At 39.5% G+C, this 17,965-nt stretch overlaps 1 protein-coding gene across 1 annotated transcript in view; it reads right to left on the bottom strand.

Annotated features, from left to right (window-relative positions):
- LOC106088162 (mucin-5AC) overlaps positions 1 to 17,559 on the bottom strand; it is a 77,077-nt gene extending 59,518 nt beyond the window's left edge. The window contains 3 exon segments of the mRNA XM_059370179.1: positions 5,930 to 6,208; positions 10,861 to 11,203; positions 17,383 to 17,559. Coding sequence (XP_059226162.1) covers positions 5,930 to 6,208; positions 10,861 to 11,203; positions 17,383 to 17,487 — 727 coding nt within the window. The 5' untranslated portion in view covers positions 17,488 to 17,559.
- Positions 17,560 to 17,965: the final 406 nt, after the last annotated feature.

Genomic DNA, 17,965 nt, shown 5'->3' with positions numbered 1-17,965 from the left:
GCCGCAAAAAAATAAATATTCTATGTATTCACCCATATCCAGACTTTTATGAACCTTTTGTCATCTTGTGGATACAAATATTTTCCCCTCCTCGTGGACAGACACATACACGTGCGCGTGGTGAGAGTGTCATCTTAATAGTAAAACGCTTCAAAGAAATTTTCGCGATGTTTGGCTATCTTGTGCTATGGTCTGTGTACATAAAAGTTAACCTACCGGATATGTTTATGATTTAAAACAACATTTTTATTTTTTGTGTCAACGTTGGCAAGCCACCAGGAATCTCGAAAGGAAACAACATGACTTAAATAATATTTACCAGAAAATATTTTTCATTCACACTAAAACAGAATGCGCGTAGGCCCCAGAGTCCTTTATCAAGGGTGTCTATGATGAATCATTGATTTGTAACAACAGAGGAGAATTTATTATACAGGCCAAGATAAGGATGGGGCTCATAACGCCTCCACCTGCAATTAGGGTGGCACAATAAAAACGAACAAAGGACAATTAATTAATAACAGAATACCGACTGGCGTCAAATTACTAAGTGAGGGCTATTGTTAAGACTAAACCACAGTATGATACCTGTTATTTGTTATTATTTTCATAACGTGCCACCTTCATTCCCCATATAGAGCCTACCATTCGCATACCAAGCGAAAAAAAACTCTGTTATTTATTTTTAATCATAAATTCTATGACTTGACACGGGGAATTCAATTTGATGTCTGTGCTGGCATCAAAGTAACACTGGCAGTGGGCGTTTATATATTAAAGCCAATATGTCATTTCCCTTTTATTTCACATTTATTCTTGGTCACATTAAATTAGAATTATGAATCAAAATCAGAACCGTGATTTATCTTAGGTATAATACTAAAGACTGAAGTATTCGTTTACCATGAAAGCAATAAGAAATGGACATTCTGACAATCCTTCATCATCTATGATGGTTGGCCCATTTGGCGGTTGTTTTTTAAGCTTCTATTCGGCAGAAGATGGATGGCGTCTTACAAATGTAGAACAAAACAGAATTGATATTTTTGAAATGTATTCAGGTTTTTTTTAGAACTAAAGATATTTGAGGGTATAGAGTAAATCTGAAATCCCCACTTGCAGTCAAATATCTTGGGGAACTCCTCACCTGCAAAAACCCCGGTTGCTAAACTCTGAGCTACGGTCGCCCCAACATAGTACTTACCCGACTGAAAAACAGTAAGGCAACAGGAGCTGATGGGTTGCCAGCAATTTCACTTACGCTAACGTACGAAAAAATTAAGACCGGAGGCGAAACCCTAAATTCAAATTGCAAATTTTGCCCATGAACATTCCACTAAGGAACAAGAGCAAACTTTTCACACATCAATGAGTGAAGTCCGGTTCAAGTTTAAGCTCAATGATAAGGGGCCTCATTTTTATAGCCGATTTCGAACGGCGTGCCGCAGTGCGACACTTCTTTGGAGAGAAGTTTTACATGGCATAGCACCTCACAAATGTTGCCAGCATTAGGAGGGGAAAACCTGAAAACCACCGCTGAAAAATTTTTTTGATGGTTTCGGCAGTATTCGAACTCAGGCGTTCAGCGTCATAGGCGGACATGCTAACCTCTGCGCTACGGTGGACACCCTAAATTGGCTTATGCATCAACTCGTCAGCGCAATCTGGCAAGAAAAATTGAAATACAAATTTGCCCACAATCATTCCACTAAGGAACAGGGGCAAACTTCTCACATATCAATGGGTGATGTCCGATTAAAGTTTATGCTCAATGATAAGGGACCTCCTTTTTACCGACGTGCCTGAAAGGCGTGCTGCTGTGTGACACATTTATGGGAAGAAGTTCTGTATGGCATAGTACCTTACAAATGACGCCAGAATAAGGAGGGGATAATCACCGCCGAAAATTTTTTTTAGATGATTCAAACCCAGAGAATACATTCCCTTTATATGGAACCTTAGCATAACATGGCCTGACCGTAAGAAAGGAAACAAGAGAGTAAGTGCTAACAAGTAAAAGCGTGAAAAGTTCGGCCGGACCGAATCTTATATATCGTCCACCATGGATCGCATTTGTCAAGTTCTTTTCCCGGTATCTCTTGTTAGGATAAAAAAGGATCCAAGAAAATAATTGCTATGCTTTTGGAGCTATATCAAGTTATGGCCCAATTCGGAACATAATTAAATTGAAGGTTGGTGACCATAGTACAGTAGATTACATTGCGTAAAATTTCATCCAATTCGAATCAGAATTGCGAGCTTTAGGGCCTCAATAAGTAAAATGGGGAGATGGCGGTTAATATGGGAACCAGGGACGTAGCCAGAATTTTATTTTTGGGGGGCCCAACCCACGTTATTTTTTTCAAAATCGAAAATTGCCTACATTCTTCTGTTACTGTGAAATTGGTAAAGATACCTCAATTTTTTTTTTAATTGTGGCCGCTATTGGTTGCGTGAACTAATCCATCGGCGCTAACATTTGGTCATAAAGTCAGAGCAGAATTTTATAATGATTGTCAACACTCTATTTATAGGCCGATCCTAATCTTTCAAAGCCTTCAAAGTGTGGTTGTCTTAGGGAATATTTTAGTTCTGTAGTGAAGTTTCAGTATTTTGATGAAATTTTCTTTTTTTGCAAAATTTCATTGAAATTTCGGCTTTAAAAAATAATCTCCAGGATAGGTTGTCTTTAGAGAGTTTTCGGCCAAAATTTTTTCCTTAAAAAAATTCACTTAAATTTAGACTTTAAAAAAATTATTATTATGTTATAAAGTCTGCGGACCAGCTTTCCAATGTTGCGAATCTCCCCGGTTATTCAGGGTTTTTCTTGGGCTGATTTTCTTTAGCGAAGGGGAAAGACCCCACCAGTGCAGTCAATGTCTTCTATGCTTGGCCAATCTAAATTATCTTGCCCAAGTCTTCTTCTGAGTAGTCTTCAGAATTTTATCCAGTTGGTTTTCAACTTATCCCGGAAGCTTATCGTATTCGGCGCTGGCCATGCTATTCTAAACAAAATGTAGCGATGGTCAGAGAAAGACTGTTCCATGGAGACCCTCCAATCCTGAACCTCATCGATTAGATTTTCCGAACATATCGTCACATCGAATACATCCTCCCTAATCCTATTAACCAAATTCACAAAGGTAGCGGTGTTACCGATATTAAGTGTTATTAGCTCATTAGTATTCAAGAACTCTGCCAGGGCTTGGCCCCGCTTATTGGTGTTGGTACTACCCCACGAATGGTGGTGAAAGTTCGCATCGCACCTTATTAGAACCTCGTTTCCTGCCTGGTTTGCTTTCCTCACCAGCCGTTGCAGCTCCGACATAGGTGGTGGTGTCGGAGAGTCCAACGGCAGATAAAGTGATGCAGGGTATGCTCCACCATCTCCCTGCCTCACCACTGTTGCATGCGACGTTCGCAACTCTGGGGAAAATATATAATTAAAATTTTTATGACAAATAACGCAGGTCCTCGGCCGAGTACCAGGGTTAGGCATACAATAATTGGTAGTTGATATGGTTCAGTCCAGAAACTTTGTTCCGAGTTGTCCATGGGTCCTGAATTAAGGCAATATGAATCTAGTCTTTGCTGATTTTCTCTATCAGTGTAGCATTCTCGCTCCGGTGGAGGTTTATCTGGATTACCTCAATCATTGGTCCTCCAGTATATTGGCATCGTGGGAGTAGGTGATGATCTCATCGTCTGCTCCCTGTTTTTATACTCACCACCGAGTGATGGGGGGGTGATGGATTGATGGCAAAATCCGCATCATTTGGGTACCGGGCCATAACGGAATAAGGGGGAATGAAAGGGCAGACGATTTGGTGGTGAAGGCCAGAGGTCTGCCGTCAATAAACTTGGTTAACCCGAAGCCTTTCGGGTCGATGCAGTCCGAGTTAAGGGAGTGGAACAGCGAAACGGTCGGTAGGACAGCGAAAATCCTATGGGTGGGATTCAGATCATGAGAAGACGAGGCTATTACTGAAATGAAGTAAGAAGGAGGTCAGTATAGCTATTGGTATCATAACGGAACACATAGGACTACGAGCTCACTTATGTGAGTATGCGGCGAAGATGATGAGACGTTGGAGTATTTCATTGTCATTGCCCGGCTTTCGCGTCTTACAGATACCGGCACTTAGGTGGAGACGCAATGCCAGACTTGAACCAACTTAAGGCAGTGGTATTGAATACAATTAAGGATTTTGTAAGTAGCACGGAATTACTAACTTAAAATTTTCTCCTAAGAGGTTACTTTATAGTTTTTAGAGCGCACAACAAGCCGATTACTGGCTTAGGTGTATGTTTCTAGTGGCATGGGCCGGATTAATATCTGCACCCTCTTTTGAACCTAACCTATTAGTATTGAACATATTTCGATATAGCTGCTATGGGGCATAAGGTACGCATTTTTCACCGAATTTTGACGAAAGGTGGTTGACGTATATACCCGAGGTAGTGGGTATCCAAGTAAAAAGTTTAACAACTTTCCTGTCACTGCACTGCCTGACGTCATCGTATTAGTTTCTTTGCCTATCCTAGTCTTCCGAATCTTTATAAAGTCGATAATGGTTCCATCGTCGGGTTTCTGTTCGTTAGGCTGTATTGAGTTTTCATTCCCAGTACTGCCTGATCCAAATCATAAGTAAATGGACTTCTTTGGAGTAGGTGATGGTACCATCAACGGCTCCCTGTTCGGTAGGCTGCATTGAGATTCTTGTTTCAATATTAGGAGCTTTACCTATCCCAGTATTTCGAAACTAGAAGTCGGTGATGGGTCCGCCGACGGGTCTCTGCATATTAGTTGTAACACAAAATAATACATTGCATAGTGAAAACTTGTTTCCTGTTTAAGCTTATTGTCTCAATTTGTATCCCAATTATTTCGATTTGACTTATTGAATTTCCAGTATATATCCCACTTAAATCGCTCTCCACGTTCATTTCAATTTAACAACATTGAGATATAGGCGAAAATTTACCAAATTGTTTATGGGATAGCCCAAATATTTTAAGTATTTTTTGTATATTTCTTAAAAACCTATAAACTTTAAAATCCTTGTAATTATATCACCGCCATTCCCCAACTGGAGTGGCTAATAAACATCCCTTAATTACTTTCGAAAAACCAGCCCATAAAAATTATGAAAATCTTGACGACAAAAAATAAACAAAACGATGACAAAGTTAGATCCATTACCTTACACACGTGGGTAGTCTCAATTCAAATCCCATTATAAAAAAACTCTCCTCTCACAAGCTTATACCTCAAAATTTATTGGGATATAAATCATGATGCTCTTTACTTTACCAATATATCAATATTTACAAAAAAAAATTGGAAAGCTAGCAAAACATTTCATTTCCTTTATTTTCAATAACAATAAAAGCCGTAAATTGTTTTTTATTCTTACCTAGAATGTTCCCCAACCCTCCACCTACACTCTTGTCCTTAAAAACAATGGCTCCTACAAAGTAAGAAACCCAAATGGATTTTCCTGTGGTGACGAAAAAAAACGTTAAAAATTAAATTTTCTTCAAATGACCAAGAGGGCGAAGGAGACTAAAACCAGCGCCTGATACCTCTGCTAACTCGCCCCCAGACAGAACTTAGGCCTTGAGTACGTACCACCAGGGCCCAGCTAATGCTAAGTATTTTACTTTCTTTCGGTTTCAGTTTCCGTTTCCAACCACGAAACGTGATTAAATATTGAAAACAAAACCATTAAAAATTGCTTTCATTTTCCAATTTTTTTTATCCTGCTTTTTAGTGTCCTACATCCTGAAAGGTTGGTTTTTTGTTTGTGGTTTTGGTGTGGTCTAAACCAACGAAACAAACAAACAAACAATATAATTTTTCATGACAGGCAGCTTAAAAAACACCTACAAAAAAACGTTTTCTTTTTATGGCATTTGTTGTACTTACGTTCAGTGCTCCACTCGGGCTCGCAAGCCTCCCAAGGCAGCTTGGTGCGAAACGAGGCAAACATGTAGAATATAGTCCATGCAATAATTAGGTTATAGTACAGCATAACTATGGCCGATACGATGATCATGCCCGTACCCAAGCCAGAAAGCAAGGGACAAAATCGTTGATAGATGGCCACTGGTCCCAGGGCGGCGTATTGGCCAAATGATAATTCCATAAACATGAGCGGAAGGCCAGCGATAATTAACATAATGGTGAAGGGTATCAGGAAGGCTCCTATAAACAAAAAAAATCAAACAAATGATGGATGTATTTTCAATGAATGTCAATGAATCAATATATTCAATTAAAATTTTGTATAAATTATTCATTTAAAACTTAAGGACTACTGTTGTGGCGACACTTCATCATCATTTATTAATGGTAAATTTTAATTAAAGTCAGGTATTAACAAGTCTTTAGCCAAAATATTATCAAAAGAGAAATTGAAAAACAAGTAAAAAGGAGTTAAGTTTGGCCGGGCCGATCTTTGGATACCCAGAACCTCGGGTATATATGTAAACCAACTTTCGTCATAATCCGGTGAAAAATGCATAATTTATGCCCCCATAGCAGTTTTATCGAGATATAATCCGGTTTGCACCAAATTCGACAGGGATATTGAGAGGTCTAATAAGTACAAGTCATTGTTCAATTTTTTAGAACAAAATATTGTTTTTTTTTGGAAGCTATATCCTAATATAAGCCGATCTGAACCATATACGACACGGATGTCGTAAAGCCTAACATAAGTCACTGTCCCAAATTTCAGCGAAATGGGACAATAAATGCGTGTTTTATGGGTCCAAAACCTTAAATCGACAGATGGGTCTATATGGCAGCTATATCCAAGTCTGGACCGATCTGGGCCAAATTGCAGAAAGTTGTTGAAGAGCCTAATGAAACTCATTGTCCCAAATATCAGCGAAATCGGACAATAAATGCGCCTTTTATGGGCCCAAGACCTTAAATCGAGAGATCGGTCTATATGGCAGCTATATCCAAATCTGGACCGATCTGGGTCAAACTAAAGAAGGATGTCTACTAGCGTAACACAACTCACTGTCCCAAATTTCGGCAAAATCGGACAATAAATGCGCCTTTTATGGGCCCAAGACCTTAAATCGAGAGATCGGTCTATACGGCAGCTATATCTAAATCTGGACCGATCTGGGCCAAATTAAAGAATGATGTCGAAGGCCCTAACACAGCTCACTGTCCCAAATTGCTGCAAAATCGGATAATAAATGTGGCTGATCCTAAGACCCTTAATCGGCGGATCGGTCTATATGGAGGCTATATCAAGATATAGTCCGATTTAGCCCATCTTCGAACTAATCCTGCTTATGGACAAAAAAAGAACCAGTGCAAAGTTTTAGCTCAATATCTCTATTTTTAAAGACCGTAGCGTGATTTCAACAGACAGACGGTCAGACGGGCGGATTTCTACTCTGATCAAGAATATATATACTTTATAGGGTCGGAAAAGGATATTTCGATATGTTGCAAACGGAATGACAAAAATGAATATAACCCCATACTTCGGTGGTGGGTTTAAAAATTCATTGAAATTTTATGCTAAGAGAAAAATTCATTGAAGTTTTGTGTTTAGAGAATATTTTATTAAAATCGTTCTTATGAGAAAATTTCATTGAATTTTTCGACTTTATACAATCGGATATTGTCCGGCTGCAGACCATAGGGTAATTTGTTTCTATTATAAATAGAACACAAAAAATCCGTTTTTTAAAGTTAGGCAGAAAATATGTGTTTTGCTTTGTGATAGCACTTGACCGGTTTCCTTGATCGCGATTTCGTTTGGAACCACCCAAACTCGTCGGTAGGATTTGTCAAAAAGGTATGTCTTCTAGGTTAAAACTATGGTCTTCATAGTATTTCCATCTGTAGCGCAGCAAGAAAGAAAATTATTCCACTTCATATGTTTCTACCAAATGAAGACATCCCACTATCACAAAGAAACACACTTGCCCAATTGCTACTCCAAGTAATCGTTGATTACCATAAGAGTAAGTTTTCAATGTAAGCATATTTGTAGCCTACACTGTTTTCGGCGTGCCTCTTTGTCTTTAGAGAAAATTTCATTGAAACTTTGTCTTAAAAAAAAATTTCATTGAAACTTTGCTTTTAGAGAAAATTTCTTTAAATTTTCTGTCATTAAAATTTTGGCTTACAGAAAATTTCTTTGAAATTTTGTCTTTATCTAAAGACAAGGTTAGGTTAGGTTTAAGTGGCAGTCTGCCACCAGACTCACTTCGTCCATTGTGATATCACAGGAACAGAAGAAGGAAGATGCCTTCTAGTTCCTACCGCTGAATTATCCAGAGTGCGAATGTTCACATCCGCTAAATCAGACAGGTTCTCAAAGAAATGAGAACCTAATGTGGAACTCCTTCTGACTGCTAATGCGGGACACACATACAGAAGGTGTTCTACAATATCTTCTTTTTCAATATCCTCACAGCTAGTGCAAAAGTCGTTGCTGGCAACCTTCAGTCTGTCAGCAAGTTTTCCTAGTAGACAGTGAACTGTCATGACGGACACAAGGACAGAAGTCTGTTCTATCCAATGACAGCAAAGCAGTAGACCTCTTAAAGTCTAGATTAGCCCACATAGTTTCGAAATGCTTACAGCCCCCTCTTTGTGACCATCTATCATTCGTTGTCCTTCGGGCCTGGTCCTCAAAACATAGCTTACATGTCGAAAGAGAGAGGCATTCCCACAGAATTCAGTATTCCTGGAATGTGAAGGGTATTTGCTAATCTCGCAAGCTCAACCGCTTTACAATTTCCTGGTATATCTCTGTGGCCCGGCACCCAGAACACGTGAATTTTGAACTGTTCACCCATCTCGTTGAAAGATCTGCGACAGTCGAGGGCGGTTTTGTATTCAGAAATACGTTCTCTAGGGATTTAATGGCTGCCTGACTATCTGAAAAGATATTTATGCCAATCGTCGTAATGACATTATATCTTAGCCATTCCACCACTTCTTTAATTGCAAGGATCTCTGCTTGATATACACTACAGAGCTCGGGTAACCAGTTCTAGATCTTTAGAGTACACCCAAAGCGTACCTGATCGTCTAGTTTGGAACCATCCGTATAGAAGTCTATGTAACTTCTGTTACCAGGGATATCGTAGTTCCAATCGGTTCTATCAGGAATAGTGGTACAGTATTTTTTATCAAAAAGCGGCTCAGGTAGGGTGTAATTCATTCAGATCGGTTTATATGTGAGCTAAAGCAGTTTATGAACTGATTCAGATCATATATGTCACGTATATTAGTGCAAAATTTCAACAAAATCGGGTAAGAACTATGCATGCATGTTAGTGTTCATAAAAAAAGTTAATGTGCAAAATTTCAGCTAATTCAGATGAGAACTGCGCCCTCTATAGGCTCAAGAAGTATTGTCGGGAGATCGGTTTATATGAAAGCTATCTCAGATGTTGCACCGATTCGGACCATACTTGAAGCATCTGTAAAATGTCATAGAACACGACATGGTACAAAATTTCAGCCAAATCGGATAATTATTGCGGCTTCTAGAGGCCAAAGAAGTCACATCGAAATATTCGTTTATATGGGAGCTATACCAAAACATGGTTTGATATGGCCCATTTATAATCATAACCGACCTACACTAGTAGGGAGTATTTGTACAAAACTTCAAGCACCTAGCTTTACTGCTTCGAAAGTAAGCTTGTTTCCACAGACAGACGAACTGACAGACATGTCCATGTCTAGATCGACCTAAAATGTCATGATGATCAAGAATATATATACTTTATGGGTTCTTGCGCGAATATTTCGAGGAAATACAAACTGAATGACGAAATTAGTATACCCCCATCCTATGGTGGAGGGTATAATAAAATAAATGTGTATGGTGGTGGTATCCAAAGCTCGAACTTAATGGGTTTTTACTTATTTTCTTTTTATACCCACCACCATAGGAAGGGGGTATACTAATCTAGTCATTCCGTTTGTAACACCTCTAAATATTCGTCTAAGACCCCATTAAGTATATATATTCTTGATCGTCTCGACGTTCTGAGTCGATCTAGCCATGCCCGTTCATCCGTCCGACCGTCCGTCCGTCTGTCGCCTAAAGCTAGCCGCTTGAAATTTTGCACTGATACTTAAAATTGAAGTAGGTCGTTGGGGAATGCAAATTAATCATATCGGTTCAGATTTAGATATAGCTCCCATATAAACCCATCTCCCGATTGGACTTCTTGAGCCCCTGGAAGCCGCAATTTTTACCCGATAAAATTTTGCATGTGTCGTGCTGTTATGATTTCTCACAACAGTGCCAAGTACGGTCCAAAGCGGTATATAAACTGATGAAGCTCCCATATAAACCGATCTCCCGATTTGACTTCCTGAGCCCCTAATGCCGCAATTTCGTGCCCGATTTGGCTGAAATTTTGCACGTGGTGTTCCGTAATGACTTGCAACAACTGTGGCAAGTACGGTCCTAATCGGTCTTCTACCTGATATAGCTCCCATATAAACCGATCTCTCGATTTGACTTCTTGAGTCCTTATAAGCCCTAATTTTTGTCCAAATTGGCTGCCATTGTGCATGAGGTGCTCTGTTACGAATACAAACAACTGTGCCAAATATGGTCCAAATGAGTCTATTACTTGATATAGCTCTCATATAAACCGGTCTCTCGATCATCCTTATTAGGTTCTCAGTGATTTTTGCTGGTTTGACAGACATACCAAAGTATGTAGAATAAAATTATGCTCTTCAACTAAATTAGGTTAGGTTACCACGCTTTTACTCGTTGTATTTTTTTTTCTCTTTTCTTTTTTAATTTAAATTTAATTAAAACTATAGACAAATTAACGAATTTAACTTACCTCCTCCATTGTTATAACACAAATATGGAAAACGCCAAACATTTCCTAGGCCCACTGAATAACCCAACAGGGAGAGCAAGAAATCGAAACGTCCCGTCCAATTGCCTCTTTCTGGTTCATTCGCTTCACTTGGAGCTGTGACGTCCAGAGTCAATAGAGCGGCATGTGAGTCCACATCGCGTAATGTAGCAACTGTGGGTACTGAAGTCATGGTTGCAGCAGCTTTACCCGTTGCTTGTTTATCCACTTTGGCAGGTTTGGGTGTAGGTGGTGCTGGTGCACTATTATAGGGCATTTTTTGACCCGCAGGCAATTCAATGGAAGTGAAACGGTCTTCATTATCCTAAAGAAGAGAGAATAAAATAAAAAAATAATGTTACATTTTACACACATTTACGTCTATAGTCAGTGAAACATTTTAAATGAAATTTTCCAATTACAAAAATATCCGCTTTGTAAAAAAAAAATATTCTCTGAAAATTAAAAATAGCTTCCCTAACGAAAGCGATGACATTTCTGGTGGATTTTTGTGAAAATTATAATAAAATTCATTAGAAATCATCCGGTTATTCTACATTGACAGAAAAGCCCCGTGTAAATATGGCAGAGGGTGTATTAGACTCTGATTCAAATTTTAAGCACTGAATGGGGCCTTCCAAATTTTAAATCTGTTTAAAGTAGTGCACATACGATGTGGTAGCAAGTAATTTTAAGTGGCCGTTTAAGATGGCTTTTGCAGATCATAGATCTACGACTCAATGAAATGGTTCTGATGACCGGAAATACATAGAAATGAAATAAAATGGATAAAGCTTAAGTTGGGTTATAGTACACTCAAAGAAATTTTATAGAACAAGTAAGAGCGGCCGGGCCGAATCTTATATACCCTCCACCATGGATCGCATTTGTCGAGTTCTTCGCTCGGTATCTCTTTTTAGGCAAACATAGAATAATGAATAAGAACTCGGACCATAATGAATTGAATGCTGAACATTGCAGAAGCCATTGTGTAATGTTTCAGTTCATTGTAGAGGCTACAGCAAAATCGGGAGATCGGTTTATACGGGAGCTGTATTAAGCTACAGATCGATTCAGACCATCTAGGACACGTATGTTGAAAGTCATGGAAGAAGCCGTTGTACAAAATTTTTGCTAAATCAGATGAGAATTGCGCCCTTTAGAGGCTCAAGAAGTCAAGATCCCAGATAGGTTTATACGGCAGCTATATCAGGTTATGTACCGATTTACGCCATACTTAGCTTAGTTATCGGAAGTCATAACAATACGATTATGCAAAATGTCAACCAAATCTGATAAGAATTGCGCCCTCCAGCGGCTCAAGGATCGGTTTATATGGGGGCTTTAACAGTTTATACACCGATTCGGATCATACTTCGCATGGATATTAGAAGTCATAACTCAAGTCTTTGATCCAAATTTCAGCCAAATTGGGTGAAAATTGAGGCTTTTAGGGGCTCAAGAAGTTAAATCCGAGGATCGGTTTATATGGAGGCTATATATGTTAATAGACCGATTCGTATCATACTTGGCATGGATATGGGAAGTCATAACTCAAGTCTTTCCTACAAATTTCCGCCAAATCGGATGAAAATTGACGCTACTAAGGACTGAAGAAGTCATATCCGGGGATAAGTTTATATGGGGGCTATATCTGTTTATAGATCGATTCGTATCATACTTCGCATGGATGTTAAAAGTCATAACATAAATCTATGTTTCAAATTTCAGCCCAATCGGATTATAAATAAGGCTTCTAAGGGCTCAAGAAGTCAAATCCAGCGATCGGTTTATATAGGAGCTATATATAATTATAGACCGATTCGAATCATACTGGGTACAAATTGAATGAAAATTAAGGCTTCTAAGGGCTCAAGAAGTCAAATCCAAGGATCGCTTTATATAGGGGCTATATCTGTTTATAGACCGATTCGGATCATACTTAGCATGGATGTTAAAAGTCATAACACAAGTCTGCGTTTTAAATATCAGCCCAACCGGACTAAAATTAAGGCTTCTAAGGGCTCATGAAGTCAAATTCAGCGATCGGTTTATATAGGGGCTATATTTGATTATAGACCGATTCGAATCATACTTGGCAGGAATGATGAAAGTCATAACATAAGTCTTTGTTCCAAATTTGAGGGAAATCGGATGAAAATTGAAGCTTCTTGTGGCTCAAGAAGGATCGGTTTATATGGGGGCTATATCCAAATCTGAACCGATATGGGCCATTTGCAATCCCCAATCTGTGCAAAATTTCAAGCGGCTAGCTTTACGCGTTCGACTGCTATCGTGATTTCGACAGACGGACGGACATGGCTAGTTAGACTCAGAATGTCGAGACGATCCAGAACATATATACTTAATGGGGTCGAAGATCAATTTTCGAGGTGTTACAAACGGAATAACTAGGTAAGTATACCCCCATCCTATGGTGGTGGGTATAAAAATGTATATTACACCTTATCTTTAAATAGCAGTCCTCTAGAAAGGCCTGTATGATATCACAGTAGCAACAGGTCAAAGCCTTTGGTAGGAATCGAATCTATGACCCTTGTACTGATAATCCAAACTCATTACCAACTCAGCTAACGGGGCGCTCTTATTTAGACATAACTTTCTATAGAATGAGATTTTTCATATAAATATTTGAAATAATTACAAAATAAAATCAGAAAAAGCCCATCTTTTGATACCCAGTCGTCGGGCAGACAGGTATGGCTTAATCGAATTAGGAAATGGTTCTGTTTGTTTACCATACACTTTCCCACATTACATTTGTCCCCATCACTTGAGAAAATGAAATTATTAATGACTTTTATACACACACCCTAATATTTATTTGTACTTCTTTCACAAATATTATCCTACGGCCAGATGTCGCAAATCTGTCATGGAACTTGAGTAACCTTGTATGAGGAAAATTTATTTGGAAATTGCCAACAATTGACGTTGACACTTTTCGTTTTGTTTGTGTGTTTGCCGATGATGCCCCAACTCAGTCTGGCTTGGTGCTGGATGCTGTGTTATGGATGTGACAAGACCTGCCAGTGGACTTATTCCTGTACTGTATCTTGCCCTACCCCTCGCCAGCAGCGCAATAAAAAAAAACATAATATTCTCATGACCACAGCAAGTTGCGGGGTGAAGTCATCGTGTTGATGCTCTTTGCATTACTCCGCTTTCTCTTTCGTACTTATTTGCCAAATGAATTGGTCTTTTTTGCTTCCCTGAAATGAAGGTGGTTGAGCAAATGGCAAATAGTTTCACAGGAGGTAAAATAGGGAGGCCGGCCTTCTTATACACAACGTATTGTTGTTTTTATTTGTATGCTAAGTTTGCCGAAATGAAATATCAAGCACGTCAACAACAATTTGGCTAAGAGCCAATTTAAACAACATTTCCTAGCTGGAATCTATGGCTGCTGGACTTTTTCCATGCTCAAAAGATAGTTTGCACTGTTGCACAACATAAATGGGGCCACATCTTTAGGTGCCTTCTGTATGTTGCCAGATTTCTTAATAAATTCAATATGAGATAGAAAAATAATAATAAATTTGGCAAATAAATGGGATAACAAGGTTTGTAGCCGTAAATTTTGTCTTTTCTTCCCTTTCTGAATGAAATTGCAATATATATAGGCTGAAAATGGTAATTTTAAGATGAAATATTGGATTTTTTGGTCATTAAATTAAAATGAAGTGCACACATGTTTGTAAAATGATTTGTAGAAAATATATTCTATTTTTGGACTTTTAAGGATGATAGTTAAATTGGGGGGTGGCTACCCAGTGAACCAAATTTCGGATGTCAGACATTTCTGTATAAATTCTAAACTTTTCCGACAAGATATTACCGAAATCTTTCCGAGTTTTGTTTTTTTTCCCGACAGTTCCGAAAGAACTTCGTTTTCTGGTCTAGAAGAGATAGACGTGCAGAATTTGTGCCGAAATTTATCCCAATCCACCTTTATTCTGTTTAGCCAAGGGACTTCTTGTGCAGTATTTTCTCCAAGGCTGAAACTAACATTACCATGACTAAAGAAGCTGTGGTCACCCAACACTTTCCAGTCACATATCATTGCGCTTATATCTTCCGATACAAAGGTAATATCTAGTACCTCCTGTCTGCTCCTGGTTATAAAGGTCGGTTCACCCGCTTTATTAGAAATCTCCAGATTGCAACCTATAATATTTTCGATAAGTAACTCACCCCTTTCGTTGACATCCTAACTTCCCCATATCTGGTGATGTACATTAGCATCACTTCCTACAATGAGGCTCTTCTTCCCTGCAGAAGTGGCTTCAACTAGCTACTTAAGGCTGCATCATAGAATCGTGTGGCATATATAGGCACAGGCATGTGCCATATATAGACTCAGGCCAGCCAGTACTGAGACTTATTTATTTCAAGGTTGACTACTACTGAATCTCTAGTGCTTAGCGACGGAAGAAGAAAAACATTTAGACTACTCTTTGCAAGAATACAGGCTCTGTGCCTCACATTCCCCGTACCCTGGAGTAGTTTAAATCTCGAAATTCTTAGTCCACGAACCATCCCTCTACATACCCATGTTTCCTGAAACCACGTCAAACCCCCCTGCCATCAGACTGGCCTTTAGTGCCGCCGAAGTGGCCTTACAATGTTCGAGATTTATCTGGAGTAACCGAACCATAGTCAGGATTCAGAACATTACCAATGTTGGGTTAGCCTCGTCTTCTGATTTCGTCAGGAGTTCATCCTCACAAGATTCGTTAGATATTGTCATGGCGAGCTTTCGTACGCATCCAGGGGCAGTTGAAAACCCTGAACACTCTTCCTCAGGACACTGGGTACTTGCGGTTTGGATTCTTAGATTCTTCACTAACTGCTGCTGTCGAAGTACTTTCTGAGTTCCGTGCTTCCCCGCTGGCGCGCACTTTGAGCCCAGTCCAACTTTGTGACCCACACACACAGGGCTTGTCGGGTCCCGTTTCGATGCCATCCCCTCCTGTCTCAATTGTGGCAGGGGGATTTTCAGTCTCCTGCAATCCCCCCGAACTTTAGTGATTTGCTCGATAGTTCCTCAGGCAAGTGTTCGGCAACAACTGCCGAGTCGTCTCCCGATTCCCCAACCCCACCGCTTCTATAGACCTTCAGTTTCAACTTATTGAATCCGTAGGATACAACCCCTTCAGACTTGTTGAGGTCTGCGAGGCAGCCGGAGTTTAGTACGAATACTGTATGTCTCCGGTCACCATCAACCTCATCCAATGCGCCATTCCTCAAGAAGGAATATCTTCCTTCTTGACATAATCTAGTGCTGCACCTAGCCAGATCTCACCAATTTTTTTTAGCGCACAACGTCACATTTCAATTGAGCGTCGATCGTTGACGGCAATTAGTCTGTATCGGCCTTGATACCAGCCTGCATCGTCACAAACTGGAGGAAACCCAGAAAATTCCACAAGGACATCGGAGTATACTGATGGCAGTCCACTCCAATTATTCCTAGGTATGCAGCCCTGTTCTTCTCCCTTGTCGACAGCTGTCATCACCAAACTGTCCTTAGCGACATTAGCAAAGGTTCTTGGACCCATCTTACTGTTGATCACCCTAGTTCTTTGGGCAGTTTCCGAATCTAGACGTGTAGTCTTTAGGGTTGCCTGTGCGGCGAATTCCCGAGCCCAATTTAGGGAATTTCTTTCCCTATCAGTGAGTATCTTAGGATCATTCGCACCAAGCCTCTCAATAAACCTGAGAGCGATGCGTCTTTATTATTTCAACCTCTTGAAGAGCGTGTTGGTTTGCCGGGGAATGCCGATGGTATAAGCAAATTATAGGCATGTGAAGAAGGAATAGGTTCAGCCTTGTCCTTTAAACTCGAAGTGGAGTCTAAAGGACAAGTGGAGCCTGGAGTAGCCGCTCCACCAGAGGTTTTAGTAGCTGGTAGACAACGTGCTACGGCCTGATACCACCACCGCAGCTGCTGGGTGTTTGGAGTCCATTCCAAACATACTCCCGGGCTCTAGATCTGCCGCTCCACTGAAAGCAGACGCACATCATCAGCCGCCTAATGGATACCAGCTATCCTTGAGTGACTTAAATTTTTCTTCCAAAAATAATGACCTATTACGAGTTACAGGAAAATTCTTGCGGAGTGAAATAACAATACGTCCTCTCCACTCAACGGTTCAAACAAGCTAAACACATAACTAACTTTACAGCAAAAATAATATGTATGACGTCTGTGAATCAAATTTAATCGAAATTAATAAGATGACGCCTATTAAGTGCAATTTGATCGAAAATTTTGCGCAGGTTTTCACCCTTTACTTTTTTTTATGTATTATGGGTAGAAGATTGAACATTACGAATTTTTGAGTAGAATCAAATTGAGTAGCAGTTGTACAACTTGTTTTCATACCGAAACCAAATCCCCGAGGCCAAGTAAGCGCAAGTGAACCACATCCAATTTTTTAGATCTTCTATTAAATAAATTTGTAATTGAGCTCTACTTACCTCCCATAGATCGACATCCAAATGCGTGCTTGACTCCTTATTGGGTTTCAATTTCTTTTGCTTTGATTTAGATTTTGACGACCCAGAAGATCCCTTTCGGTCCATTTTGAGAACTTTTTTTTAACGAATTAGTTGATATGAAATTAGAGGGTTAACCAAAGAAGTTGAAGTCTGGGAAATATCCCAAGTTTCTCCAAATATTGAAGTAGTTATGACGTACTAAGCCTTACAATCAAATTCCTCCTTACTTGGCAATAAATTCCTTAAACTTTTTCAATATTTGCATTGGTGGTGCTTGTGGCCAATTGTTGTTCTTTAAATTTTTTCGTGTTTTTGTGATACTTGAACTCAAATCTTCACACAGCACAATAATTGTCTTTTGTTTCATCGAAATTGTTAATATTTACTCAACCATGTCGATTGACACTGAACATTGAAATCGAAATCAACACCGACATCATCATCAGCACCATCATCATTATCCTCAGCTACATTGTTGTCAAAATCATTGACAGCTTTGTCATCAATGTTCACTTTTGTTTGATCATTGACATTCAGGTATTGAAGGTTTCGAACATGAATA

This window comes from Stomoxys calcitrans, chromosome 5 (assembly GCF_963082655.1).
Source record: "Stomoxys calcitrans chromosome 5, idStoCalc2.1, whole genome shotgun sequence".
Taxonomy (NCBI): domain Eukaryota; kingdom Metazoa; phylum Arthropoda; class Insecta; order Diptera; family Muscidae; genus Stomoxys; species Stomoxys calcitrans.
The sequence above is the reverse complement of the archived record's forward strand: the minus strand, read 5'-3'. Positions and strand labels throughout refer to the sequence as shown.